Source organism: Aquila chrysaetos, chromosome 13 (assembly GCF_900496995.4).
Source record: "Aquila chrysaetos chrysaetos chromosome 13, bAquChr1.4, whole genome shotgun sequence".
Classification (NCBI taxonomy): Eukaryota; Metazoa; Chordata; class Aves; order Accipitriformes; family Accipitridae; genus Aquila; species Aquila chrysaetos.
The window spans coordinates 1,199,652-1,227,449 of record NC_044016.1 but is presented as its reverse complement, the minus strand read 5'-3'; the positions used below and the strand labels follow the sequence as shown (position 1 = coordinate 1,227,449).

The 27,798-nt window shown below is 56.6% G+C and overlaps 1 protein-coding gene across 3 annotated transcripts; it reads left to right on the top strand.

Annotated features, from left to right (window-relative positions):
• Nucleotides 1-357: 357 nt before the first annotated feature.
• Nucleotides 358-27,798, top strand: RRBP1 (ribosome binding protein 1). Of its 3 annotated transcripts, none has more exons than XM_030035489.2 (24): nucleotides 358-468; nucleotides 7,167-7,868; nucleotides 11,622-11,770; nucleotides 12,006-12,128; nucleotides 13,101-13,253; nucleotides 13,578-13,696; nucleotides 14,457-14,610; nucleotides 16,491-16,629; nucleotides 16,966-17,153; nucleotides 17,330-17,367; nucleotides 18,550-18,640; nucleotides 19,195-19,287; nucleotides 19,655-19,747; nucleotides 19,850-19,930; nucleotides 20,353-20,442; nucleotides 20,880-20,972; nucleotides 22,457-22,528; nucleotides 22,708-22,803; nucleotides 23,269-23,352; nucleotides 24,650-24,742; nucleotides 25,634-25,717; nucleotides 26,213-26,311; nucleotides 26,826-26,969; nucleotides 27,233-27,798. In XM_030035489.2, the coding sequence occupies exons 2-24, from the start codon at nucleotides 7,187-7,189 to the stop codon at nucleotides 27,269-27,271; spliced, it is 2,997 nt and encodes a 998-aa protein (XP_029891349.1). In that variant the 5' UTR covers nucleotides 358-468; nucleotides 7,167-7,186; the 3' UTR covers nucleotides 27,272-27,798. The 3 variants fall into 3 exon arrangements, with proteins under 3 accessions (XP_029891349.1, XP_029891350.1, XP_040984378.1); XM_030035490.2 differs by lacking the exon at nucleotides 358-468 and adding an exon at nucleotides 4,259-4,401; XM_041128444.1 differs by lacking the exons at nucleotides 358-468; nucleotides 24,650-24,742 and adding an exon at nucleotides 4,272-4,401.

Here is a 27,798-nt window from a genome sequence, read left to right as displayed (position 1 = left end):
CCCGGCCGACCCCCACCCGTTCAACCCACCGGCACCACGGGGGGGGTCAAATCTCTACGAATTTTCCCCCAGCTCGGAGCCCTCGGTACCGACCCTCCAGCCTGCCTCTCCGGCTCGCAGCTCTCCCGCTGCCCGAGCCACCCCCTCCAGCTGCGGGCGAGGCTCCACGGCGAGTGGGAGAAGGACTCGGGTGGGGGGGGGGAAAAACCTCCACCGTGGGCTGAAGCGGGGACTACATACCCCCCCCCCCCCCCCCCCCCCAAAACCCAGTACCGGGGTATCCCCGTTCCCGGTGAGTGTGCCCCGCGGGGCGGGGCGGGGAGGGGTGGAGCCGAGGTGGGCGGGGCTTCTAGGGGCGGAGCCTAGGGCGGGGCGGACCGGGACGGCCCGAACCCGGCGAGACAGCGGCGGAAAGTGCCACGACTCCACACGGCCGCGGCGGCGAGGAGGGACCGCGACCCGGCACGGGTGGGTAGGAGGCGGCGGCGGCGGCCACCCTCCCCTCCCCTCCTCTCCCTTTCCACTTCCACGCGGGGGAGAGTCGCCCCGTGGGGACACCCCCCCCCCCCCCCGCTGCCAGGGGGGACCCCCCCCCACACACCCCACCCGCGGCTCCCCCCACCCCACCCCACCCTCCTGCTACCGGTAGCAGACGTGGAGTGGGGGCACCCACCCGCGTCCCCTCCGCCCACGCGGCGGAAAGGCTGTCCCGCGTGGAACCGGGAAAGGGAAGGGGGATGGGATCCCGGGTTTGGGGTCTGGCCACGTTTGCGGGGGGGGGGGGGGGGGGGATGAATTGCCCGCGGCGCGGCGAGGGCGGTGCGGAATGGCGGCCGGGGAGGGGAGGGGAAGGGTGGGGAGGGACCCCGGGCCGCCCCCGGTCCCGGTCCCCGGTCCTCGGTCCTCGACCGCCAACCCCCCCCCACCCGGGACATCGCCCCCCACCCCACAGCCCTCCAACCGATTCCCCTGCCCGAGCGGCGGCCTGACGAAATTCATTAATCTCATTAAGCGCGGTTACAAAAGGTCACCGCTCTCGGGCGGTTGTTCCTTATTTATTTTTATTTTTCCTTAACTAAGCCGCCTCCCCCCTCCGCAAAAAAAAAAAAAAATAAATCCCTCCCAGCACTACGAGACCCCCCCGGCAGCACGGCGTCCGGCGATACCCAAAGCGTTCAGAAAGACATCGGCGACCCCATAAACCTCCAGACATCCCCCCCCCTCTCGCAACAACCCTGGGGTCTTTCCAAACTGGATGTCACCAGCTTTCCGCTGGGTTTACCGGCAGGACGCCCCGTTTCTCGCCCCGCCGGGGGGGAATCGGTCCGGCGAGGAGAGCGTGCGCCTGCACACGTGGCCGGGCACGACGGAGGAACGTCCCCGCCTGAAATGTCAGCTTTCCTCTTCGCAGAAGCGATGGCAGCGGCCTCCCCTCGCCCGCATCGCCGGGAAATGGCTGGAAAGAGTCGGGCGAGGCGGGCGAGGATGCGAACCTGGGATGCGAACCCTGAGCAGAAGCTGGCGAGGGCCGGCGGAGGGGAGAGAAAATTTTTAATAGCCCCGGCGGAGATTAAGTCAAGCCGCAGCTGCTTTACGGTGCTATTATGCTCTTCTCGTGTATATATATTGTTTTTTCGGGCCTTTTTTTTTTTTTTTAATTCCGAAGCTTAGGAAGGGAGCTGGCAGCACTGCCAAGGGCCCCGGCTGCCGTTCCCACCGCACTGCAAGAGCTAATGGAGCGCTAAGACACGTTCAATTAAGTCGAGCTATAACTGTTGACGACCGGTGGCTGATCTGGAGTTGCTGCGTGGAGTAACACATGCTGCCGGGAGGCTGGAAATGCACAGTCACTTACGTGGAAAATGTATTTAAACAGAGGCTGCCGGGGACGCGGGCAGGATCTGCTGGCGGCACGCGGGCTTTTCTCGTTTGTTTTTAATTTTTGTCTCTCTCTATCGCAACAGGGCGGAGAGAGAAACTCCAGGAGAAGTATCTGGTGATTGTCTTTTATCTGCTGGCAGTGCTGCTGCCTTCTCCCGCTGCCGGGCTGCCCTGCTATCGGCAGGATCAGGCCTCCCAGTTCCCTCGCCCTCACCCTCTCCCTCCTTTGTGCTGGCGGAACACCGTCCCCGGCCACGTCCCTGCCCTCGTGCCGCTTTTTGGCGAGGGAAGCTGCGGACCAGGGGCAGGCGAGGAGACGAGACTTTATTTCTTCGAACCCGTAGGTGCTGCCCGCTTCTCGCCCTGATGGCCCCGGAGATAGTTTTGCGTTTCGGAAATAGCCAAAATCTCAGCCTGGAAACTTGTGTGTTGGGTCAGCCAGCTTCGACTGACTTGTGTGTGTGTGTTTAGGGCGGGGAGAGCTTTTTATTGGGTTTTATTATTTTTTTTTAACCTGCTGGGAGGTGCTGTAGAGGAAAGGGAGCTGCAGGTGCTTCGCAGGCAGGCGTTGCTGCGGGCTCTGCAGAGCCGGGCTGCATGAACCCAGTTCTCTCTTTCTCTGCCCTCCGACACCCCATCACCTCTTCTTCTATATTTCTCTAACCTGAGATGCCACCTTGACACCACGGCAAAGCGCAAGCCTTGGATTGCAGGGGGAACAGTGTCCTGCTTGCAAAGAGCATCTTTTCCCATCTGCAGCACTTATCCAGACCAGGAGGCGATAACAGATATATTTTCCTTTGGCTGTGTAAAGAAATAAGGTTTCTGTAGTTCTTACAAAACCTGTCTCTTCCTTTGCTCCTGCCCAGCTGACGCTTGACCTGGCTGATTTAAACCAGGGTCAGGGGAGGGCAGGGTCGCAAAGATACTGAATTCCCGTGGATTTCATGAAAATGGTCGCAGAGGGCAGGAAAGGCTGGAGAGGTGGGAAGGCTCTACCCTGATTTTTGACACTTAGCTGTCTCTGGCAAACATGCCCGGTGCCGTCACGCTGCGTGTGTGTGGGTTGGTTTGTCCTGGAAATTGTTTGGTGTTGAAAAACCAGCAAGGCTGAGTGCTTTACTGGTTTTGCTTCCTTAGGGCGAGTTGGACTTTTGCTCAGGGCAAACAGAGGCGACTGCACGTGCGGGGTGGCGAGGGAGGTCAGGTCTCCTGGGCTGTTACCTGGGATGTTGGGAAGTTTGATGGATAATGAGAAGAAGCCACAGGAAGGGAAGAGTCGGAGCACAGCGTTTCATCTGGCTCCTTTACAAAGAAGGCCAAGTGAAATATCAGTTGTCCATCTTATTCTTGTTCTGGCAGTGGTGAAAAGCTTTATCTGCACAAGCTATTTTGGGGAAGGAGTTTGCGTATGGAGATATTTGGTGATTTCCACTGTTTTGGCTGGATGAGGAGTAGAGGATGATCCTGCTCGAGAAACTTCACGCAGGTAAACATGCTCAGTGTCAGACGTGAACTTGATTTTTCGAACGTGGACTCTGATAGCTGGTGGTGTCCCTGCACCCCTTAGGCACACAACCCTCTCCCAAAGCAGCCCGGGCATCAGATTGAAAAACGCCGTCGTAGGGACAAAGTCCCGTGGGGGCCCAGAAGGTACAGAGAGGAGAACGCTGAAGTCTTCAAGCCTCTTCAAAGCCTGGCTGTCGCGCAGAACCTGTACGTGTGAAACTATCCGCGAGCAGACAAGCAGTAATGCCTTCGGTGCCCTGTTTTTCCGTGTCCTGGCTAAGGTTTTGTGCCGGGGGGGGAGTGCGGAGGGCTTCCCTGCCGAAGGGCAAGGCACGCACGCTCCTGCCGCCGCGCTCGCGACGGGGACCGGCTCTTGCTGTGCGAATCCAGGAGCAAACTTTCAGCCCATCGAAGGGCGAAGACGGCGAGGTCAGGAAATGCCAAAGCAGAGCTTTGCTCCCGACGCTTAACGCTGCGGCGCTTCTTGCATTTATGCATCAGGAAGTTCCCGGAGAAAGATTTTTCCTTATCCCCCCCCCGAATGCCAAAGCCAACCTGGTTTGATTTAAGCGCGCGTGGTAGCGTTACAGCCTGCCCGCGCCGTCTTTGCGCCGTCGGAGCAATAGGCTCTTCCCTGAACCCAGTTGTTGGACTGGTCTGTGCCAAGTCTCGACCGCAGGAGGAACTCTACTGGTAGAACTTGCTCCTTGGAGTCAGCGCCGGGTCTGCCAGGACCGGTCCGCGCCACGGGCTGCGGGACACGAGCGTTGAGACAGGGAGACCAAAGTTTCCCCTTGCCGTGATAGCACTGCTGGGAGTTATTGCTGCCCGGTTGGTATTTCTCGCTCTTCGTTTTGGATTTTCTCCCGGCACGCCTGTCCTTGGGAACAGCCCGGGATTTCCCCGGTCCACCGTTGGGATCTTGCGAATGGCCCGTGCGAGCATCTCAAGCTGCTTTCACGAGCTCCGGCCGCTGCGACGGCTCTTCCAGCAGGTCCGCAGCTCCTCTAGGTTAGTGCTCTGGGCTGCTTTTTTCTTGCGTTGGTTTTGTTTTGCAGGGGGTTGTTGGGGTTTTTTTTTCTTTACCTAGGAAAGACTTTAATGCTAATCTGCGTCGTTATCTCACCCTGGCTGTAAAGCCTGAGAGGAGGCAAGGTACAGGCGGTTTTTACTGCAGCGGGGCTGGGTGAGGCTGCCTGCGGGGGAGAGGGGAGCGGGGGGGCTCAAATACCGCTGCCTGTAAGGATTTTGGGGGGGGGGACAGCAACGCAGGGTGGGATATGGGTCAGAGAGAGGGCTCTGGCACCGCGGCACCGTGTCCAGCGCTGCCATCTCACCCACCTCACTGCCCCGGTCTCTACATAATAACGCCGTCCTCTCTCATCCATCCTCTGCGTGCTGGATGGCTCTGTAGCAGAGGTTTGGGTTTTTTCCTCCGTTTCCATCCTCCGTGGGCTCCATCCAGCTGCTTTTGGAGGTGGCAGCGGCAGCTGGTGCGGTTGGAGTGCATTTGCTCAGCGCTCGGCGATGCCCTTGCCCTCTGCTGGAGCGGCAAATTTTTATCTAAATACGAAGCCGTGGCGGCGTGAGGTCAGGAAATGTTTATTTTTACCGACGTGTTGGGGTTGCTGGGCGAGGAATGTGGATCACCTTGTTCTGCCCCTAAACCGGCTCCTGGGTGTTTCGGTGTAGCCCTAAAACCAGCACAAGGTCGTGGGTATGTGTTCTCCAGCCCTACTTTTTATTTACTGCCAGGGAGAGGAAATCCAGCCCTTTTCACCCTGCAGGTTAGGAATAATCTGTCTGTCCTGGTGGGGAACCATCCCAAAGCCATGCTGCCTCGTCAGAAAGGAATGACTTGGCACCACTTAACGCTGGGATAGAGCGGGCTGAGGCCGTTCAAATCCAAAACGACGTGAAGTAGTGATGCCTGTAGTATCAGCCGGGATCTCGAACGGTGCCCCGGGGTAGAAAGTTGGCCCTGCCAGGAGAAGCTGGTTCCAGCTGGCGTTGGCAGAACCTCCTGCCTGCCAGCTCTCTCCTGCTTTGCCTGGGATGCTTGGAGAGGTAGGCAGGGAAAGCTGGGCTGATGGTGAAAACATCCTTCCCCAGGCAGGTGGGTGTCTCCGGTGGGTGGGAGATGGCCGCTTTGCAGCTCCATCCAGCTCCGCGCTCCCTGCTCGGGTGTTGGAGGAGATTTTTTTTCATTGCACCGTCACCCCCCTTTCGCTGGACGAGGAGCTCTGAGCTGCAGATTCGGCTGCGCGGTCGCTGCGCCGGCTGTTAGAAAGGAAAAGGCTCCGAGGTCTCTCCCTGGGAGCACTGAGGTTTTGAAAAGATGCTGATCTCCTTAGTTTTATTCTCATTTTTGCCTCCTCCCCTTCTAGCCCCTCCCTCCCTCCTCAACCCACAACCTCTTAAAGAGGAAATTTGATAATGTTTACAGTTAAGCGTGGGGATGGGAACTTCTGATAGCCGAGGACTTTCTGCATTTTCCTGATTATATTTTGAAGCACAGTGACGAGAAACCGCAGCCTGGCACCTCCTGGAAAGTGCCCATTTGCAGATTAACTGCCCGACTACAGCATCTGGGGGGGTCGTGAGCCGCCTCGGAGCAACACGTGGAGGTGATGCCACGATGGGAGCAACGCGTGAGCGGGACAGCAGGGAAGAGATTGGCTTCGAAACTCAGGACAGGGTTCAATTAGCAATTAAGGAGAATGCAGATAGCACCATCTTTCTCTGTGTGCGGTCGCACCCTGCCTGCCAGATCTCGGAGCAGGCGGTACGGTCTCCGTTGCTGCTCCGTGTATTCCAGGTGGAGAAACTGAGGCTGGAGAGGAAGGTGGGAAGGACCCTGTGCCCGGTTTGCCCGTCAGCTAGTAGCAGAAATGCCACATCCAGCGCTCCCTTTGCAAGTCTCACTTCTTCCTGCGGGCATCTGTTGGGGAGATGAGATAATTAATGACCAGGCTTTTTTTTTTTTTTTCTTTGTAGCTTGAACTTATGACTTTTATTTGGTATTTGCATCTCAAGGAAATGGTTGTGACTTGGTTCTCTGCGTGGTGTCTGTGCACGCAGCGTTGTTGCTGAGCTGGTTCTCATGGCTGGGAGCAGCTACCCAGCAGGACGTGGTCACCGTGCGTCCTCCTCGCCGGGCTGGGCAGAAACCAGCGGTGCCACAGGGTGCAGGTGGCGAAGGGAAAAAGCCAAGGCTGCCGCAAGGCTGGGGAAAGCTCTCCTGTGCGTGCTTTCTCCTTCCAGGAGGATGTTTTATTCCAAAGTTGATAGCTGAATGTGCATCTGGGTGCAATGAAAAGGCCAGGTGCTCCAGGGAGAACCCGGGTCTTGGCCAACCTGCACCAAACAGTCTGTGAAGGGGCTCTCTTACCGCTGCGGGGACGCAGCATCACGCAACGGTCACGTAAAACCATCTCATTGGACATATAATGGGTAGTCGCTCATGGCTGTCTCTGATCGCATCCCATTTTTTTTGCCTTCCCCCCTCTTTGGTTCTTCTGGAGGTTGTTACGGCCAGTGAAATTAGTCGCTGCGGTATGACTGGACCACATCGGCAACGTAGTGGAGGAGCACAAACTTGGGGGGGGTGTAGGTAAATGGCCCTCACCGGGGGTGAGTGAATCTTGAACGTTTGTCTTTTCGGTGCGTGGTGCCATTTGGCGACACAAATGTCTATATGAAAATCCCTGCTCAGAGAGGCCATTGCATCGTTGGGTTTTTTTCCCCCCACTAACTGTTGTTCTGGTGTCTTGCAGGCACAGAAGAATAAGGCAGGATGGATGTGTATGACCCTCAGACGCTGGGTGTTATGGTCTTCGGAGGTTTTATGGTGATATCAGCCATCGGGATCTTCCTGGTGTCCACCTTCTCCATGAAGGAGACATCGTACGAGGAAGCCTTGGCCAAGCAACGCAAAGAGCTTGAGAAGACCCAGCAGCAGAAAGTAGAGAAAAAGAAGAAAGAGAAACCTGTTGAGAAAAAGGGAAAAGCGAAGAAAAAGGAAGAGAAACCTAATGGAAAGATCCCAGAGCAGCAGCTGGCTCAGGAAGTGACGGACTCTCCCAAGGATGTGGTTCTCGAGCCTGCTGCGGTGCCTGAGCCTGTAACTGTTGAGTCTCCGATTGCAGCGGTCTCAGTGGCCTCCCAGGAAAAGGAGAAACCTGCTCCATCACCTAAGGAGAAGAGGAAGAAGGAGAAGAAGGTGGCAAAGGTAGAGCCTGCTCCTAGCCCGGTGTTGGCTTCGCCTCCTGTCAGTGTCCCTAAAAGTTCTCCCGTCTTGGAGGTGACCCCTAAGGAGGTGCCCGTTGTGGCCGTGCCGCCGGTTGGCACGCAGCAAAGTGCTCCGGTCATCAGCTCCGTCGCCATCAAGAAAACCGATGCTCTTCCAACCCATGAGGAGCAGAAGCATGATGGACCCGTCAAGAAGAAGGCCGCGTCCAAGAAGAAGAGCGAGCCAGGTAAGGCCAAATTCCTCTGCCTATATCCCCATCGAGAAAGCCAGCAGGGCACCTTGGTGCTGTTAAAACAGAGCTATCCCATTTTGAGATCTCTTCGTTCTTCTTCAGCGTTGGAAACGGGGCAGCTGTAGAAAGGCTGTCTCTGGTGAGATGGACCATGCGCGCCAAGGAGAGGGTGGGCTGAAAAAGCCTGTACCGGACTGTAGTTCTCTCCGGGGGGAAGTAGAGTTGAAGTCAAGAGTTTCTTGACTTGTTTTCACTCTGTAATGTGTCGCCTCCTGCATCGGGTACCCCTGCTTGGTGCTTAGCTCCTTGGTCCAGCACACAGATGTTGGGGAGTTACAGGTTCTTCTCGGATTTACTGTTGCGTTGTGGGTCTCTGAGCCGATCTGCACGCCGAGAATGAACGGGAGGTGCAGGTACCTGTCCTGGGAGAGGGGGCGGCTGCCAAGGTGCTGGACATCTGGGTGGAAAGCCGAGACAAGGTGTTTTCCCCCTGCAGCCCTGATTATTAGAAGCACACAGGAGCTCTACCGCTCTTCTTCTATGGGGAGGTGGGTCACTGCTAGAGTTTCCTCCTTCTTCAGTGGCGGTGAAAAAAAGCCTGTTGGAGGAGAGAGGGTTGAAGGTATTTTATACTGCAGGGGACTGATCATAGGATAGTTAGAGGGAAGTAACTTTGGATATGTCACAGGGAAGGGAAAGCTTGCCCGTCATCGTTCATGCCTCACTTGATTGACTCGGAGATGAAAGAGATTAAAGAGGGTGGCCCTGAACTCTCCAGGGTGTAAATAAGGGTAGGGAGGGGAGAAACAGCTCTGTAGCTGCACTCTTGCCTCTCGTTGCACCAACGTGAACAGTCTGGGTTTTATTTTTGGTTGAGTGATAATTACAGGCACTAAAAATGCGAGTGCTTTCAGCCCTGTAGAAGTGTTCCCATATGGACACATGGGAGAAATCCCTCAGGTGTTCTCAAAGGCGTGATGTGGGATGCATAGGTGTCATTTCTTTCTTTATTTACAAAAAACCCAACCAAACAAAAAGACACCCCTACTTGCTAGCCTTCTCCAGCACATCCAAACCTAGGCTGCTGGGTAACCTGGCAGTTTCCACACCCGTGTTTTGGAAAAGGGTCTGCCACTTAGCAGGACATTTTGCGGCCGCTGGTCTCCGAGGTTGGGTTAAAACCCTTGTGGCTGCTCCTCTGAGGAGAGGATTTTTCTGAAGGCCATCTCCACATAGTGACGAGGTTTGAAACGGTTTAAGCAGCCGCTGCTGGAGGGGATCGCAGTGATGGTGTTGGGGAAACTGGAGGTGGCTGGTTTCGCATGTGCACCCGGGGATGCGCTTCTCTAACGCTGAAAAACATGACCCTAAATCCAAGCTGTAACAGCTGAGGGAATGTGGACGGGAGATGAACTTTTAGCACTTGTTAAGTTGGGAGTTTTTTTGGCTGCTCCGAACATCCACTCCTTTGGGTATGAAGTGCCGATCCCGCATGTCTTAAAAGCCAAGAGTGATGTCTTAGCTGCTCCTGTGGGATTTTTCAAAGGAAAGCTCTCGGCAGTATTTGCTTCACGAAGCAGGCTGCAGTTTGACCAAGGTATTGTGGACAGCCTTTCGGCAGCTGTGGTCTCTCCTCCTCAAAGGCAGAAGCAACAAATTATCCCGTGGCAGATAAAAATGGGTGTTTAAAATGTTCAAAGACACGTGCTCGGCACTGAAACAGATGGCAAACCTGCCAAGAGCGGCTTGGGGTGTTTTTCTCTCGTGTGGTTCATTTTTAGCCTCCTGCATCACACAAAAACTTGCTTGCAAGTGGTTGGCGTGTACTGGGGTCCCAGGTCGTTACCTGTGATAGCGGGAGCCACGCTCTCCCGTGAAACACGCGTGGGTACCTGATCTGGGCTGCAGCCTCCCGGGTGTGGGGCTCCACGCAAGGACCATCCGTGTCTCCCGTGTCCCCTCGGGTTTGGGAAGGGACTCTTCAGACCCCTCGCCCTTGCTGCTGTGCTTTCCCACGGCGGCTTCGCCGCACAGCTGCTTCTCGTTTCGTCGCTTCCCTCGGCGAGGCGCGAGGTTTCCGACTCTGCAAATGGGCTCGGCGGCGGCGCGCGCTTCCTTTTGCCACGGCTTGGCAGGTTGCCCCGGCTCCGTTTGCCAGCTGCGAGGTGGGGTTTGCGTCGTTGCCCGCCTTGTGCAAGGCTCGCTTGCGCAACGCCGCCGGGAGACGGGCAAAATTTCGCTCGGTGGGTTCCTCCGCCCAACGGGACCGAGCCAGGGGATGTGATACGCCGTCCTGCATCCGTGCTGTTGCCAGCGTGAAAAAAGCGCGAGCCAAGCTCTTGGGGCCCCAGTTGCACAAGACGGTGGGGCTGCCCCAGCTGCGCTGCTGGGAAGTGGCTGCTGCTGGTGAGACAGACTCTGCTCCTGCCAGGGCTTAGCGCTGCTGTCCTGAACCAGAAGCCAGGAGCAAACGGCGTGTGCTGGAGCTGCTAGGCTTTCCAGGGCTTTGCTGCTCTGTTGGTGTGGTGGGTTGACCGTGGCTGGCTGCCAGACGCCCACCCAGCCGCTCTCTCGCTCCCCCTCCTCGACGGGATGGGGGAGAAAATAAGATGGGGAAGCTCGTGGGTCAAGATAGAGACAGGGCGATTACTTAGCAATTACTGTCACAGGCAAACCAGACTCGACTTGGGGAAAACGAATTTAATTTATTTCCAATTAAAACAAATGAAAAACAGAGACAAAATTAAAACAACACCTTCTTCCCAGGCTCAACTTCACTCCTTCCCTCCCGACTCCTCTATTTCCCCTCCCTGAGCGGCGCAGGGGGATGGGGGCTGTGGTTAGTCCGTAACAGATCCTCTCGGCCTCTCCTTCCTCCTCACACCTTTCCCCTTCCATGGGCTGCAGTCCTTCAGGAAGAGTCTGCTCCAGCGTGGGCTCCTCTCCAGGGGCTGCAGGGGAAACTCTGCTCCCTCCTCCTCCTCGTCCTTCTTCCCTGGCCTTGCTGCTTGCGGGGGTCCGAGCTCTGTGCTCAGGAGATCCTGGTGTTAACAGCTTTAGAGGCTTTGGAGCTACTGGAGTCCAAACTGCTTTTTCTTCTGGGATTTTTTTAGGAAAATAAGCCCACTGGGCCATAGATACTGTGCAGGAACTCCTAAAGCACTGCTGCCACCCTCTATCCGTTGTGACCGTGCGCACTGTCGTCCTACAAACAGCATCATGGTCCCTGGTGCTCCTTGGCTTTCCCGGGTTAGCAGAGGGATAGGGGAAGGGTTGGAGTCGCGTCATTCCCTTAGCAAAGAGCTGGAACAAACCTGCCTGGTGAAATGCGGGAGATGACCTTGCTGCGTTCTGCATCACTGGCACCGCTGCATGGGGTGACGTCCCCCAGCAAGGTCGTATCACGGCGCGGTCCAGCTTCTGATGCTCTGCTCCCTGGCGTTGGCGAAGCACGCCCAGCTCCTGCTGGGAATCACTCAGTTTGATGGAGGACGGAGGCAAGGTGGTGGGACCAGTAGTAGAGCCAGGCAGAGGTGACAGCTGGCTCAAGAAGCAGACGTGTGCGGTGAGTGTCACCGCCAGCACTTCTCCTACTGCTTTCAGTTAGAGAGGGCTCAAACTTGACTGTGGAAATCTCAGTGGATGCTGCTTTGAAATGGCGGTCGTGGGGTTGAAGCCAACTGAGATGATGCTACTCAGCTCTGCCGCCAGCTTGAGCGGTCCCAACCCCTCGTCTCTCCTCCCTAGCACCCGCGGACTCGGACGGGCCCCTCTACCTGCCCTACAAGACGCTCGTGTCCACCGTCGGCAGCATGGTGTTCAGCGAGGGGGAAGCCCAACAGCTCATCGAGATCCTGACGGAGAAAGCGGGCATCGTCCAGGATACCTGGCACACGGTAGGGCTGCCGACGCCGACGTGGCCGCCTGCCGCCGGGGCTCTGCCGAGCCTCGGGAGGTGCGGTGGGGAGGGAAGGTACCCTGGTTTTGGGCAGGTTGGCCCCGAAGGTCACTCTTGGAGACCGGAGCTGAATTTTCCCCCGGAGCAGAGGGCAGGATCCCACTCGCGTGGGGTTGGAGGGGATGGGTCCGGTGACGGTGGTCCCCCGCTGATGTGCCGCCCCGCGCTGGCAGGCTACGCAGAAGGGTGACCCGGTTGCCGTCCTGAAACGCCAGCTGGAAGAGAAGGAGAAGCAGCTCGCCGCCGAGCAGGAGGATGCAGCCGCTGCCAGGAACAAGCTGCGGGAGCTGAGCAAGGTAAAGCACCGCGCCGCGCAGCCCTCCCGGCGTCCCCGGCGTGGGCTCCGCTCGTCGTGGCTCCCCGTATCCCGTCCCCCTTGGAGGTGAAGGCCAGGGGCTCTCTGGGCCCTTCACCCTTTTGCTGTTTTCTCCCCAAAAAGGGGAGGAGAGCCCCGCCTGACCTCCTCGCCTGGGCCTGATCCAGCCTAGGGAGGCACCAGCCCAAAGAACCGCAGCCGCAGGGGCAAGCAGGGGAAAACCCTTCCTGTAAGAGATTGCAGCTTTCTGCTGCTTTAGGGAGGAAAATAAATCCCTTCTCATCTCTGCCCGGATCCCTTGAGCCGAGAAGGTGATGATCAGTCCCTTTTTAAGGAGCCTGACCCCTATTTCCAGCCCCTGCTCCCCAACTCGGCCCCCTGCCTCCACCTTTTTTTGGATGCTGAGGTCGGAACAGACCCCTGCCACGCTGGACTTGGCACCTCCTGCCTCGCAGCCCGTCCATCTGCCTGCAGGCAGGAGAGGAGAGGGCGAAACCAGCCCACGCACTCAGGTGCTGTGCTTAAATCCTTGCCCGTGCAGACTGCGCGGGGCAGGAGCGCGGTGTCGCTCAGCCGGCTAACAGAGCATCCCTTGGCGGGTGGATGGTTTTGGTTTGGTTTTGTTTTGGTTTTGTTTTTTTTTTTTATTATTTTCCTGCTTTGCACCAAACTTTATGTGCTATTATTGATCCTAGGAGGGGGGGAAGTAAAATTCCAGGCTGCCTTACTCCTTTCTCTTAGCTGGCTCAATGTAGAACAACAGTGGCATCCAGTGGCCGCAGAGCCCAAAACAAAATGCCGGAGGAAATGTAAGCGCTAAACGGGCAGGGAGGCAGCTCCGAAAGGGCTGAACTTCTAAGTCTTCTGAGCTGGGAGGCCGCTGGTTTCGCATCCCCTTAAGGCAGCAAAACTCGTATACTGGGGACTAACTGGGTGACTTCTCTCCTCGAAGGAACTGGCCGCCGAGCGGGCCAAAGCGGCGGCCGTGGAGGGCAAGTTGAAGGAGCAGCTGCTGGCCCGGGAGCGGGAGATTGCGGCGGTGCAGGCACGCATGCAGGCCAGCTACCAGGACCACGTCAGCGAAACGCAGCAGCTCCAGGGCAAGGTGAGCCCCACGTTCTGCTCCGCAGCTTCCCCCTCTGGCCGTGGGGTGGTTTTTGGTGGCAGTCGTATGGTCTTTTGGAGAAGACCGAGATGGGCGAGGGGACCAGAACCTCGGGGAGGGGGGGCGAGACCCCGCGATGCTCCTGGACCGTGGTTCTCGAGGGGAAAAGAGGCACATGGGAGCATCCTCAGGGAACGTCGCATCCCTGGGGGGGCTGTCGGTACCACCAGACATCCCCCCCCCGTCCCTCTCGCTCATCGCGTGGGCTTCACGGGGAGAGCAAAGGGGCCGGCGGCGGCATTAACCCCTGTTGGGTTCCTCTAGATCCGAACCCTGCAGGAGCAGCTGGAGAATGGTCCCAACACGCAGCTGGCTCGCCTGCAGCAGGAGAACTCCATCCTGAGGGATGCCCTCAACCAGGCCACCAGCCAGACAGAGAGCAAGTAAGGCCGGAGAGGGGGGAAAGAGCGCGGGGCTGCCCACTGGAAAACCCTGGGGTTGGCTGTCCATCGGGTTTGGCCACCCCTTTTCTCGAAGGTGCTTCTACAGACAGAGGAGGGAGCGAGGAAGAGCTTGCCAAATGGCTTTTTGGGGGCTGGCAGGGGAAATAAGGATGTTCTTCCCAAGTGGAGGGGCAGGGGAGACCCTCTCTGCTTTGGGGTCACCTGTGCTGATGCTAGAGCCAGCAGACAGCGGAGACGGGGGAGAGGGGACCAGAAGGTGCCGTGGCACTTCCCCCCCTTAGGGGAGCTCGTACTCTCAAAGTGCAGAAGAAACGCGGATGGGAGCGATGCTGCAGAGAACCGAGACCTGCCCGGTGCCTGCAGAGCAAATAGGAGCTAGGTAGAAGAATTTCGCACTCCTTTTTATAGAAAGTCTGAAATGGCTGGTGATTAACGGCGGTCCAATAATTACAGAGCGGACTCCAGCTGCTTAGAGCGCTTCCTCTTGTGTCTGGGAACACAGATCCTCGCGTCCTGTACTTCATGAGAAAGGAATGTCTCCTGTGACTGAAACGCGGCTTTTGAAAAGTGATTTGTCAGCTCTTTCCACCCCCTCCCTGAAGGACCAGCCGTGCCCTAGAAACAGGCGAACACAGCCATTGAGATGTTTCAAGTCCCGTATCGAGGTTTCCCCCCTAGGTAATATCAGAGATGCTCGACTGGCCTGCGGGCTAAAATAACCCTGCTTCTGTTGGTGCAGGCAAAACGCTGAGCTGGCCAAGTTACGGCAAGAGTGCAACAAGCTGATGAAAGAGCTGTCTGAGAAATCAGAGGTGCTGCAGCAAGAGGAGCAACAGAAGAAGAGCTGGGAGATCAAAGCGGCAGCATCCGAGAAACAGATCGAGCAGCTGCAGGTCAGGCAGGCGCCGGCAAACCCTCGCAGAGGTGGGGTGGGTGGCTAATTCCATGGGATCCATGGACTTGGCCATGGGAAGAGCTCGGAGGGATACGAGCATCCGTGGTTGGAAAGCAAGCTGCCTTGCGGACCTCTTAATTACCTCCCCCTCCGTTAGTTCGTCACACGCGATGCGCTTTTCGTGGAGCGTCACCAGCAAAGCCCGGGGAGCACGATGCCCTGGTTGAAGCTGTTCTTCTCGCTCTACCTGTGAAGCTGATGAGCCCGGTGGGAAGGACTGGGGGGGGGGAAGGCGAGATGCTGAACGCTGCTGGGTGGTACCCGAAGGCGAGAGAGAAAACGCGCTGGCCCCTGCCAGCCTGTGCTCGCACCAGCCGTGGGTGGGTGCTCTCTCTCGCCTCAGCTGTTTTTAAGCCCGTTGCTCTCCCTCCTTGGTGCGGCAGGTAGAGCTTGTGGCTTTTTTGTTGTCACCGGGGTGTGGCTGGGTTTGGGGTTTTTAGGGGGGTTTAAAGGACACCTCCCAAGCAGAACCTCCGAGCGCGCTGTCGGCAGAGGAGCGGCGATTCAGGCAGGCTGTACCCACGCAGGGAAGAGCATCTTCTAGGAGAGGGGATGCAGCGTTCCTGCTGGGATTTGGCTAAGCTGGGGGCTGGGAGCATGGATCCCGGGTACCCCCGACCCGGGAACTTGCACTTCTTTCCCCCAGGGGTGGCAGACAGGGCGAGGGATATGATGGATCCCTCCCGCACGCGCCGTGGTATCCGAATTGCTCTGGCCTCTTTACGAAGGGGCTACGGTGGCGGAGACCTTTATCTGCGCGTGCCAAAATGGTTTTGCAGAGGTGCTACTAGAGCAAGGGGCCTTTGATATCCTTGCTCGTAATTTTTCGGGTGCTTGAGGGTGCAGATCTCCTTTTGGTGGGCTGGTTTTGGCCCCCGCTGCTTTTGCAGGCGAGAAGCAAAGGGGGTGATGTGGGCACGCAGCCAGCGTGAAGCCGCCTTCCTGTCTCAAAACACCAGCTCCTAGGCATGCTTTTAGGAGAACTTCTCCAGGGCTGTCAGCTTGCTGCACACCTTAATACTAATTAAATGAATCATACTAGCTGGAAGACTTTAAAGCCAGCGATGTGTTTAAGACGCTAGGGAGAATGTGCTCCACAGTAACACCTGGAGCTCTGAGCTGACGATACGGGGTCAAATCCTCAAAAAACGGAGAAGTCCTGCTTTCTTGGTGGTTTTGGAAGCATAACTCAGGCAGAGATGGGGCTGCTGATTTACCTTCTTCTGTCCCCTCCATGCAAAGCCACGTTTCTCCCTCTGCAAGGCTGCGACTCGTAGCCGTAATGCTGCTGGTTTGCAGCACGCTCCTCATCCTCCTCCTCTGCCTTCCCCTTCGAAGCGCCTGCCTTGGGCAGGCCTCTTCCTCGCTACTTTCTAAGATGGAAAAAAAAAAAAAAAACCTCTTCCCTGGTCCAAACCGCACAGAAAATTCCTCCGCGTGTGGAAACACATGGTTGGGTGTCTCCGTCCTGCTAAGCACCGTGGCAGTACCTCTGCCTGCTGGGCTGGGGCTGTGCGTTAGGACCAGAGCTTTAAGAGGTTTTTCAGAGCTTAGCTCTCCGGAGAGGAGGATGGCCGCGGTCTTGGCCCAGAACCGAGACGTTCGGGTGTTGTCTGCTTCCCACTTGAGGGCTGGCAAATGATAAAACGTGAGCACGAAGCAAGATGCTTCATGCACAGGGGGAGCGTGGGGGAAGGATGACTTAAACCCCCCCCAAAGCACAGCTTAAGAGTAACTTTATGTGACATACGGAGCTTTGCTTCAAGTTGGCCGGGGTGCCTGGCACGCTACGGAAAACCTTCTCATCCTGCCGTGCAGGCTTCCCAAAGGGAGATAGAGGCGACGCTGCAGAAGAGGCTGGAAGAAGTAAGCGACGAGCTCCGCAAAACCCAGACCAGCTACAAAACCTTGTTAGCAGACGCTGAAAAGGCCAAAGGACAGCAGCAGAGCATTTCTGGTGAGGACCTTGGGTGGGCGCAGGGAGAGCTGTGGGGAAGGTGGGGTGCTTGGTGGGGCTGGTCGGGGCAGGACGAGGAGACCCAGGGATGAATTAGGCTGCTTGGTGTCGGTGTGAGCAAGACGTGGGACCGGTCCGTGGTCCTAGCCTTGGATGCCGCTCCAATGCCTCTCTCCTGTGCTGTCCTGCATCCCTGCCCGCGCTTTCTATGCCTCCTGAAAGCATCCACGGCCAAGGCTTCTTTGGCCAAGAGCCCTGCTTGGGCAGGGCAGGGTGGGGAGTCTCCAAATTTGTTTGCACCTACCTTACCACGTTTCTTACCCTTTCCTCCGACAGAACTGCAGGCCAAGCTGCTGAGCTCCGAAGCGGAGGTTAAAAGCAAGTTGCTGGAGCTGGACAACATGAAGGGAAAACTGCAGGATGCCAGCTCGGAGAATACGAAGCTCCTGGAGAGGATCAAATCCATCGAAGCTCTGCTGGAGGCAGGCCAGATGAGGGAGGCGGAAAAAGACAGAGACTTGCAGGTCGCGTGCTCGTTTAATTGGGGCGGGAGGAGGAGAGGGGGTTACGCCGCTCAAGCAGGTGTTTTTGCACTGTGTTAACACAGTACCTGAGTTATCTTTGCTGTGGGATGCCACAGAAAGGGCTGACCTGCATCACGTGCCTAGGACAGGTAACGAAAGTGCTTTTTCTCTTCCAGGCAGCCAATGAAGCAGAAATGAAGCAGCTGCAGTCCAGGTGGGTCTAGGTGCACATGGAGACTGCTACGGCACCTCCAGCTTGCTGTCTGTTTGTCCCGGGCTTCCCCGGGCGCTGTGGTTGAGGGCTTCCTGCCCTCTCCCATTAAGCAGGCTTGGGGACTGGAAAGCTGGGAAGACAATGTCAATCCTAGCCAACACAGCTGTTTCAAATATTAATTGATTCCAGTGCTGGCCCCAAATAACAGCCAGTCCATTCTGAAGTGAGACTGTAATTGCTGGCAGGCACACGGAGGCTGGCTGGTCCTGCAGAACAGGAGGTTCTGGTGGTGTTGGTGCTGGGGGTGGGATGTCTCTGAACCAAGCCGTTGCTCAAAGCTGGGCCAACCAAAGGAGGCTTTTTGGCGATGTTTCCAGGTATCTCCAAGGATGGAGATTCACCGCCTCTCTGGGTCCCCGTTCCAGTGTTTGACAATCTCTTCCCCGCTCCCGGTGCCAAAAGGTTTCCTGGCATTTAGTTGGAGTTTCCCAGGTCACGATTTGTGCCTGGTGCCCCTTGTCCGTGTTCTGGACACCTCGGAGAAGGCTCAGGCTCTGCATGGGGGGAGAATTTCTCAGATGCCCCCACTGCCAGCGGGCATCCAGCATTCCTCTAAAGGAGGGCAGCTGTTCAGTTGTGCTGGTACCCCAAGAGACTTGGGTGGTTCTTGTCAAGGACCTGAACCTTCCTTGGTCTGCTCAAGCTGAGGCTCCCTTCAGGGCGGATGGTAGATCTGAGGGTGCGGAGGGAAGCTGCAGGCTCTCGGGCGTCTAGTCAGCAGCCCTGATTTATGATTACTCAAGGTAGTAGGATGATGGTTTCAAAATGCAGAGCTGTGGGCTATCTCAGCCTAACGAGCCGTGGACGGGAGCGTGTCGGGAGCAGTCCCAGTTGTGTAAGCCAGAATTTCTGACCTTTGGATCAGGTTACTTCTTCCTTTTGTCCTGGGTGTGCAGGCAGCCAGCTACTCGCTTGCTTGTTATTGCTGATAAGCCACTAGAAAACTAGATCCCACTCCAGCATTGCCACGGCTGTGGTTTTTAGTCCCGCTCCCTCCTCCTCCCGCTGTGTGTAGATCCTGGAGCAGACCGGGATAGGAAGGGCTGTGGTCCCCTTCTCGACAGCTCACTGCCCGGGAGGGAGGTGGATGCTGAGACTCACTGCTGCATCCTGCCCTTCCAGGCTCCAGGAGAAGACGGACCAGCTCTCGTCCTTGGAAAGGGAAGCCACAGAGCTGCGGGAGGCGGTGGAGCAACAGAAGACGAAAAACAACGTACGTGAGTGAACTGGGCTCACAATTTTTTCCTCCAAAACCCAGACCTCTGGGGTTTGAATGACAACCCATCGTCATCGGCTACCGACGCCTCTGTGGAGCGGCCAGAGGTTCTTCCAGGCCCGTGGAGCACTGGAGGCATTGCTTTCTCTGCCGGAGAGCAGGAATCCCCCCCAGCAGGCTGCTCTCTGCTCCTTATCCCTCTACTACAAGGCGGTATCAGTTGAGTATCAAGGAGGCAACCTTGCAGCCCTCCACTTGGCCTGTGTCCTCTCTAGGAAGCTCTAAGCGTCCTGATGGCTGCTTCTGGAGCTCCTGCCTCCATCCCGCTCTGCTCTGCTCCCTCAAGGCCACCGCCTGAGCGACGCGATGCATTGGGCCGCTGCGAGGATGGAGGGGAAAGGGGGCACGCGTGGGCGGTGGGGTGGAAGACCCTTGACAAAAGCAACGGGCTGCCGCCCGTTTTCCTGAGCGGAGGCTTTGAAATCCTCTGCAGTGCCAACAAGCAGCTTGGTGGCCTTCGGCTTATTGCCCTCTGTGTGTGGTCTCGGCAGGACCTTCGTGAGAAGAACTGGAAAACGATGGAAGCGTTGACCACAGTGGAGAAGGCGTGCGAGGAAAAACTACTCGCTGCTACAAAAGCAAAGGTGAGCCCGGCGTTTCTCTCTGTCGGTGATGCCCGTGTTGTAGGGGAAACGTTCAGCCTCCCCAGGCCACCAGAGATGTTTGCCCTGGGTTGTCTGCCTCCTCTTGGGAGCAGTGCTGACCCAACCCTCCTGCCAGCTTCTCCAAAGTTTGTCTTGAGGTGCCGTGTATCCACGGTACAGGTCATGGTCGGGGAACCAGGAGGACGGGTGACTCGGGAGGGACGTTTTTGTGGTTCTCAGCGGCAGCAGTTTTCTGTGTTGGCTGGTTTCCCCGTGCCAGCTCACCGTCGTAGGCACAGAAAAGCAGGACTGGGAGGCCGGTGGGCGCCCAAAACCTCCATCCCATGCCGGTTTGTCCCTCTTACAGGAGGAGCTGGCCCAACAGCTGGACGCACTCCAGACACGAACCAAGCAGACGCTGCTCTCTGCCCTGCCCGGAGTCACCGTGTCCTCGCAGCAGGTGGGCACGGGCTTTCTCAGACCCCTGCAGAGCCTCCGCCGTGCGGGAAGGACAGACATCTAAGTGTCCTCCTTCTTCCCTGTCCTCTTTTTTCAAACTCAGGATTATGACACGTGGCTACAAGAGTTTAAGGAGAAGACCATGTACGTGCTAAAGCAGCACACGATGACAACAGAGGCACCGGTAAGTGGAGGGGCTGGAAAGTGGGAAGGGAGTCCTTGAGGCTCCCTTCAGGGCGGATGGTGGATCTGAGGGTGCGGAGGGAAGCTGCAGGCTCTCGGGCGTCTAGTCAGCAGCCCTGGTTTATGGTTGCTCAAGGTAGTAGGATGATGCTTTCAAAATGCAGAGCTGTGGGCTATCTCAGCCTAACGAGCCGTGGACGGGAGCGTGTCGGGAGCAGTCCCAGTTGTGTAAGCCAGAATTTCTGACCTTTGGATCAGGTTACTTCTTCCTTTTGTCCTGGGTGTGCAGGCAGCCAGCTACTCGCTTGCTTGTTATTGCTGATAAGCCACTAGAAAACTAGATCCCACTCCAGCATTGCCACGGCTGTGGTTTCCGCGTTTCTTTTCCTCACCTCTCTCTCCATCGCTTTCCTCTCCTTTCAGGATTCAGCACTTAAATTAAAAGAGGCGGAGGAAGCGCAAAGCACTTTACAAGCAGAATGTGAGCAGTACAGAGCTATCCTTGCAGAGACGGTAAGTTGCAGCCCTTGGTGCTGCGTTGGCCTTCTACTAGGAATACGTTGTGAGAGGTCTCCAGACAACCCAGGCTGCCTGTGGGCTCGTGGTGGGCATCCCACAGCATGTTGGGGGGGCTGCCGTGTAGATTATTTGCCAGTGAGACAGGAGAAGTGGAAAAACCTGAATTTCTAGAGCTCTTCTTCGCCTAATTGTGTTGGAAACCTTCCTGGTGGTGGTGGGATGTGGAACGGCGAGGGCTCTGCTGAGCGGGGTGGTTGAGTCCGCCTGGGAACCAGAAGCCCCTAGACCTACCTGGGGCACCTAATTCTGTCACCCGTGCTTTGGCCCAAATCCTTGGAGAGGCGTCGGGTGTGCGAAAACTTCCAGCCCTGACAGTGCTCGGCTCGGGAGGGCTGGAGGAGGTTTGGACCCAGCTGAGGTTTTGCCGACAGGAGGGGATGCTGCGAGACCTGCAGAAGAGCGTGGAGGAGGAGGAGCAGGTATGGAAAGCAAAGCTCACGGCGTCCGAAGAGGAACTCCAAAAGGTGAGCGTTCGGGGCACGCATGGGTTTGTCGCTTGTGTGCAAAGGCTGGTGGAGCTGGGCTTCCAGGAGCAGAGGGGCTGTTGGCTATAAATCGGATGGCGACCTTGAACTCTGACACACGGGGACTCTCTCTTCTCCCAAAATCCACCCCTCCCGTCACTAAACCAGCAGACAAGCCCACCTCAGATAGGAGCTAAGCCTCTCTCCTCCTGCAGCCCCCCTCCCCGCCTGATGTGTGCCTAGACCCTGCCAGTGGAGCAGGAGGAATGCTTGCAGCTCCCCGGTTCAGGCACGCTCGTTGGGAAACCACGTCACCGCTTCAGCAATCCGAGCTCCGATCCTTGGAAATCGGGCTGAGCCCTCCTGGTGGGCGCTGGCTTGACGGGACGAGAGCACGTGCGGGGCTCTTGGACTCCCATTTTCAGAAGAACTTGGCTTGCTCTCAAAACCCGGGTTAACCTTGGCGTTCCTTGAGCCTTCAGAAAGGAGCTGAGGTCCAAGGCACGTACTGCACATCGTTTTGGGTCCAGCTGTCTGTCTAGCTCTGGGTACTGCTCTTCCTAGTTAAAAAGCCAGCCGGCAGCTGCCAGAGAGCCGTGGTTGCCCGGGATTTTGGTGAGGAGCGTGTTTCGTGAGCTCTCGTGACTTAGCTGGAGCCTAGGAGAACTTGGCTGGCCGTGGCTTTTCTGCAAAGCGGACTTAAGTTATCTCCTCCCTCTTGAATGCAGAACTGAGATGAAGCTACTTTCTTTCCACAGTCTGGCTGCTCCCCGTCCATCAGATGGGTTTTTGAAGTGAACTGGGGCTGCAGGGAGGTGGGGGAGCTCTTGTACAAGAGATCTTTGATTTCTCGGCCCGTTGCTGGGGCTGGCGTAGGATTGCACTGGGATGACGTGGCTGCCGGTGGTGTGCTGGCAGCGGGGTGTGCGTGATGGGATGAACGTCTGGTGGCTCGGGCAGGTCCCAGAGCAGTCCTGCCTCTCTGTGGAGAAGAGATGAATTCCTCCTTTCCGAAAAATTCAGCAACTGTGGAGCCCTCTTCAAAAAGCAGTCCGGGTTTAAATGCAAACCCCACGCTTTTTCTGATAGCTTGGCTTCACTTCATAGCAAAGCCCATGACGCTTCATTGGAAAATCTACCTTGCTGCTTCCAAACCAAAGTCACTCTCGGTAGGAAACTTGCAGCGAGTCTGATGCCAGTTTCTCGGGTGTTGAAAGCTGACTGCAGCCAGCTGAAGTCCAGCAGGCAAAAGCCGTTACTTTGCTCCACGATTTACAGCCTGGGCTTGTTGGACTCGTCCTCCCTGGGAAGAGGAGCTCCTGCCCTGCAGGCTGTGGAGCTCCGCTTTGGTGTCAGGTCTTTTCCGCGCTCGGGTACGGGATGAGGTGGGAGTGAAATACTGGCCGGTTTTTAGTCGAACGAAAGATGCTCAGTCTCCACGTGAGACGCCGTTCACCGACCTTCTCTAATCCTTTCTGGCTTAGTCGCAACTTCAGCTGAAATCCCTTGAAGACATGGTGGAGAAGTTGAAAGCAGATCTGCAGAGCACAGATCAGGTAAGGGGTTTTGGGTATGGGGGAAGACGCAGGGGCCAGACGGATGCGCGCTATGCTTGGGCTGAGTCGGGACTCATCTCCCAACTTGCCCTGGGGAAGGCAGGCTTGGGCCAGGGGATGTTTGGGATGTGTTGGATCTCAATCTCAACCCCCTCCTGCTTTCCTCCCTTTTAATCCAGCTAAAGGAATACACCTCTCTTCTGGAAACGCAACTGGAAAATCACTTGGAGACAGCCAGCTCCGAACGCCAGAACTACACAAAAGAAGTTGAAGTTGTAAGTGTGGCGGCCGTTACCTTCTTAAACGCTTCTTTCTTCTGAGCCTGACTTACCACCCCATCCGCGTTTTGGGGATTTGGGGAGCGCCCCAGGGATCCGTAGCTTTGCAAAGCAGGAGAAAACACGCAGAAGGGTTTGCTCCGGTCTGGGTTGTAGACACCGAAAGTCAGGAGATCCGTTGGCAAGGTGATGGGACAGGGAGATGTGTACGGAGATGGTGTCCACTGCTCCTCGGTGGCCTGTGGGATTTCTGTGACGCAGGTGGGATGGAGCTGTCTCACGGTTGTGTCTCTCTCTGAGCAGGCATCAGCAGGCAGGTTAGCAAGTGATGCCATCGTGGCCTCTTTGAGAAGATGTTGCACCCTAAAAATACTTCCTTGGGCCAAAGGGCTCCAAAACCAAGTGCATAAATGGACTTTTTTTTTTTTTTTTTCTTTCTTTCTTTCTGTTCCTCCTCGACAGTTGAGGCAGCTCTTATCAGAGTCCCAGGAGCAGCTGGAGGCAGCGAAGACAGAAACGCAGAAGCAGAGCAAAGAGCTGGCCTTGGTAAGGGGGAACCCCTGGAGCTGCCCTGCTGGGACCACACCGGGTCTGGGGCCAGTTTGCAAACCCAGCTGTGGGGCTGGCATCCTCCCCACCAGTTCGGGGAGGAGAAGGCGGCACAGCCAGCGGACGGGGAAACCTGGTGCTGCCAGGCACCAGACTGATCCGGCTTTCCGAGGGGACGTTTGAGACCCAGGAGGAGATTTTTATTCCCGTGATGGGAAGGAAGGGAGCAAGGCTTGCACAAGCTGGCGTGTGGCTGAAAAACCCAGCTGCCCCACCGCTGGACACTGGTTACCCCAACACCACCCTGGCGTTGGGTTTGGGTGCCTTAAGCATCCATCCATCCATCCATCCATCCATCCATCCACCTCCGATGGGAGGACTGAGGCTGTGCAGCCCACGTGTAGGGGTTGCTCAGGGACCCGAAGGATGGGGCTAGGTTTCTGCAGGTAAGTGGGGGAGAAGACTGGGATATAGGGCCAGGAGAGCTAACAGACCTGCCAAAAGCATGAGGGCTTTTGTTTTTAAATCCATACTTTGATTGTGAGAGGCTCGGGAGATTGTTTTTAAAATCCTCGGCAGTACCGCTGGCTCGCACAGCCGCTCGGAGCGGAGCAACCCGGGAGTACGGTTTCCCTTGGGTGCCGTGGCTCTTCCCAGCCTTGCAGCCGCTACGGTCGAGCTCGATGCAGCTCGAGGGAACGTGGCGTGGGGTCATCATTAGCCTTAATCTCATTAGACGGGCAGGCGGTTGTAAGCGTGGAAGATATTTGTGTTCATCCAGCGACCTTCCCTTTCTTCTGGCCAAGCCGTTAGCGTTGCAGCTTGACTGCTGGTGCTGCTGCGATGCAGGATGGAGCTCTGGTAGATGGAGTGGGGGGGGATTTAATTGGTGGGGGGGGGTGGTGTTCAAGTAACTGCCTCCCCAGCCATCCCAGCTGTGATCGATGGCAAAATGGGGTCTGCCACCCTGCCTCGATTGCTTTATTTAACACCTCGGCTATGGCAGGGCAAACCCTCAGCGGTGGCTTCGAGCCAAGGTGCCGAGCGATCGAAGAAGAGCAGACGAGGCACGAGCGTGTGCTCTGCGCTCCTAGGACCTGTCGTGCCTCAAGCTGCCCACGTTAGGTACCACCGTCCCCCACGTCTAGCAGAAACCGAGCTGGTTTTCCAAACATTTCAGCTTGCGTGCAAGCCAAAAAGGCCGGCAAACTTTATCTACAGGTCCTCGTGGGTCTCGCAATGGCTGCGGTGCGGGGATGTGTAACTGAGCCAGGCTTGCTGGTCCTCCTTCCAGGTCAGGCAGCAGTTGAGTGAGATGAAGAGCCATGTACAGGACGGAGAAGTAGTGGGGTTACAAGCTGACCCAAGCGAGCCTGCGCCCCTTGAGGTTAGGGTGGTGAGACCGCTGCCCGCGGAGGCACTGACCCTTAACCGTGTCCCTTGTCCCGTCTCACCGTCTCTAACCGCATGGAGAACCGCACGTGGCTTTGCTCAGGGCTGTCGCGGCCGTGTCGTCTCCCGTCCCGTGTGTTGCGGCGGGGGGCGGGGAAGCCAGCCCCCTCCATCCCTTCAACCGTGCATCCTATTCCCACTGGGAACGCGTCGCCAGCCGGCTTTCGCCAGGCTGTTCCCCGTGGGAGCCCTCCGCCACGGCATCGGGCTGGCAGGATTTTGGGGGAGGCAGGCAGGGGGATGCTGCGAGCCCTTGGGCCAACGTGGCCACGAGACGATTGCCCCGTTGTGTTCGGGGCTTGGGTCTCCTCGGAGGAAGGGACACCCCAAAAAGAGCTGCGCCCGGATCCCTTCCCAGCCGGTGGGGCTTAGGATTACGGAGGTTCCATAAATCTTGTTGGAGCCGGGCTGAGGGCATTAGCAGCGATCGTTCCGTTTCAGGCTAACACCTCTCACCGGTGGATGTGCTGCCAAGAGCCGGGCTCTGTCTTTCTCCTTTAATCCCATGAAGTGCAGGAACCTTCTCTCGGGCACGGGGATCTGCCAGGCACTGCCTCCGCTATGGGGGGGGGCTTCTCATCCCAACTGGCGCTGCCTGAGGAGCAGGCAAAATTTGGCAAGCCCCGGGCTCACCATCGGCATCCTCCCAGCTTTTGTGCGGAGAGGGGATGCCGGTACCTCTTGCCCTTTGGTGCCCTGGGGAAAGCTTTGGGTTTCATTTCTTCTGCCTAGCCCAGCTTTCTTGGTGATGTCCCCGCTAGCTCCTCTCTTGGGTCTTTTTTTTTTTAATTTTGTTTCTGGGTGTTTTCCCCTTTTCTCAACACAGTTGAAAACCCAGCTGGAGCAAAATGAAACGCTGGTGGAGAAGGAGCAAGTGCTGCGGCAAAAGCTGGCGCTGGAGCTGGAGGAGGTAGGTGCGGGCGAGGAGGATACAAGGGTTCGCAAAGCCTTTATGGGTTCTTGGCTGCTAATGAAGCCCAAGAATTAATTTGAAGAATTAATTTGAAGGTTTTTCCCCATCCGTGTCCCCATCCTAGACATCGTCGCATTCCCTCACCCATCTGAAGGACTTCTTGCAGCAGCTGTGCTAAAGCCACATGGCATTGCTGGCCCCTCGCATTGCCCCTCTCCCAGTCCCCCCATAATTTTTTACAAGCTCTTTCCTTTGAGGGTTTTAGCTGGGTTTCATCCTGCTTCTGGTGAGAAATGCCATCTCCCCGGTGGAAGCTGGATCAGCAAAAGCAACGCGTTGCGTTTGGCATCCAACCGTCCGACAGCGGCTCTATAACCTAACTCTTCACCAGAGGCAGACCCACCGGGGACCACGGGCTGTACGGGAAAGGATGCGGGAGATGCCTGCCGCTGTTCGCTCGTGTGTTTTTTTGACTATATCCCCCCCTTCCAGGCCCAAAGCTCAGCGTGCAGTTTGCAAGCAGAGCTGGAAAAGCTGAGACTGGCTGAAAACGCAGCAGCTTCGGACACGGAGGAGGCCCAGCATCTCAAGGTGATTTGGCTGCCCTGCTGTCTTGTGCTTTGGTGTTCAACCGAGACAGCAAAAGATGTGTCCGAGCGGGACTAAGGGCGTGATTTATCGTTTTGGGGGGACGGCGGGGTAAGGTAGATGGTTCCCCTGCCCGTAGCTCCCTGCCTGGGGCTGGCTGTGAGCTCCACCATGGCTAAAGGACAACAGGGTGCGAGTCGCAGCCCCTTCAGCCGTGTTGGCCAAGGTAAGAGCGATGCTCTGAGCAAACGCTCTCACAGGCTGGGCTTTTCGCCTTTTGGGAAACCGTTCTGGTCCCGTGAGGTCGTCTCGGCCCGTGGCATCTCTGGGGAGCCAGCGTGAGCTGTAGCTGATGGGGTGATGCTTGGTCGCCCTGGGGAGGGAGCTGGGTGCTCCTCTGGGTCGTGGCCACCGAGGCGGCTCGGTGCAGACCCGAGGCGACGTTTCGGAGGGGGGCGAAGGTCACCAGATGGCAAAGGGAGGCTCAGGCAGATGCTTTCTTTTGACTCGCACGTAGGAAAGACTTGAAAAAGAAAAAAAATTAACAAAGGACCTGGGCCAGGCAGCAACCAAACTACAGGAGCTACTGAAGGTTACCCAGGACCAACTGGCCAAAGAGAGAGAAACGGTGAAGAAGTTGAAAGAACAGCTTCAAGAAACGGTACTTGAGGTGGCCACGGCCATCCCTCCCCTTGACGCTGGCGGAGGCCGCGGGGAAGCGCCTGTCGGGCAGTGGTTTAAAACCAGAGGCAAGGTGGCACTTGCTGCCAGAAACCATCCGCGTGGTTTTTGGGAAGCCCTGGGACCACGCGAGACGGTTCTCCCTGCCCAGAAGGCAGGACCCGGCCCATCTGTGAAATGCTTTGACGGTGAGAATAAGGTTGAGACCCCGTTGAGTTACCCACGTGTGTTTTCCTTCTCCAGGGCGAAGAGGACAGTTCGAAGGAAGGGACCTCAGTTTGACGAGTCTGTGACCTAGACCTTACCGTTCAACTTACCAAAATGCCTTACACATTCCTAAAAATAAAAATATATGCTGAATTTACTGTAGATAAAAGATACAAGACATTAGTGACCCAAAACCTAGTTTTGAAACTTAAAAAAAAAAAAAAAAATACAAAAAAAAACCAAACCCCAATCAGTAAACACTGCAGGCCTATGTTTGTAAGAAAATCTTCATACTGTTTTGTACAACCGTTCGTTTCCCCGGGGAGCTGCTCCAGCTGCGTCGCGGCGGGCGCCGGGGCTTCACCCTCCTGTCACGGCAGAACCCACGAATGTGTGAAAAGGGAAGACTGTGTTTGTACATCAACCGGTGCAATTATTATTATATTTTTTTTTTTTTTTTTTTTTTTTTTTTTTTTTTGAGTGAAAGAAGTGTGAAAGCAAGACCCACCATGGAAGGAAGCCTCTCTTTGATGGGTGGCTCTTGGCACGTATCCTTTTGTGTATTTCTGGGTGTCAGTACAATTAAAATGACGTAGTGAAAA

Bases quoted from the DNA above. Each gene is read 5' to 3' on its own strand.
- RRBP1 (XM_030035489.2), top strand. From the start codon at position 7,187: ATGGATGTGTATGACCCTCAGACGCTGGGTGTTATGGTCTTCGGAGGT. The intron at 7,869-11,621 runs GTAAGGCCAAAT...TCTCCTCCCTAG, and splicing joins CAAGAAGAAGAGCGAGCCAG to CACCCGCGGACTCGGACGGG. The intron at 14,611-16,490 runs GTCAGGCAGGCG...CCTGCCGTGCAG, and splicing joins AACAGATCGAGCAGCTGCAG to GCTTCCCAAAGGGAGATAGA.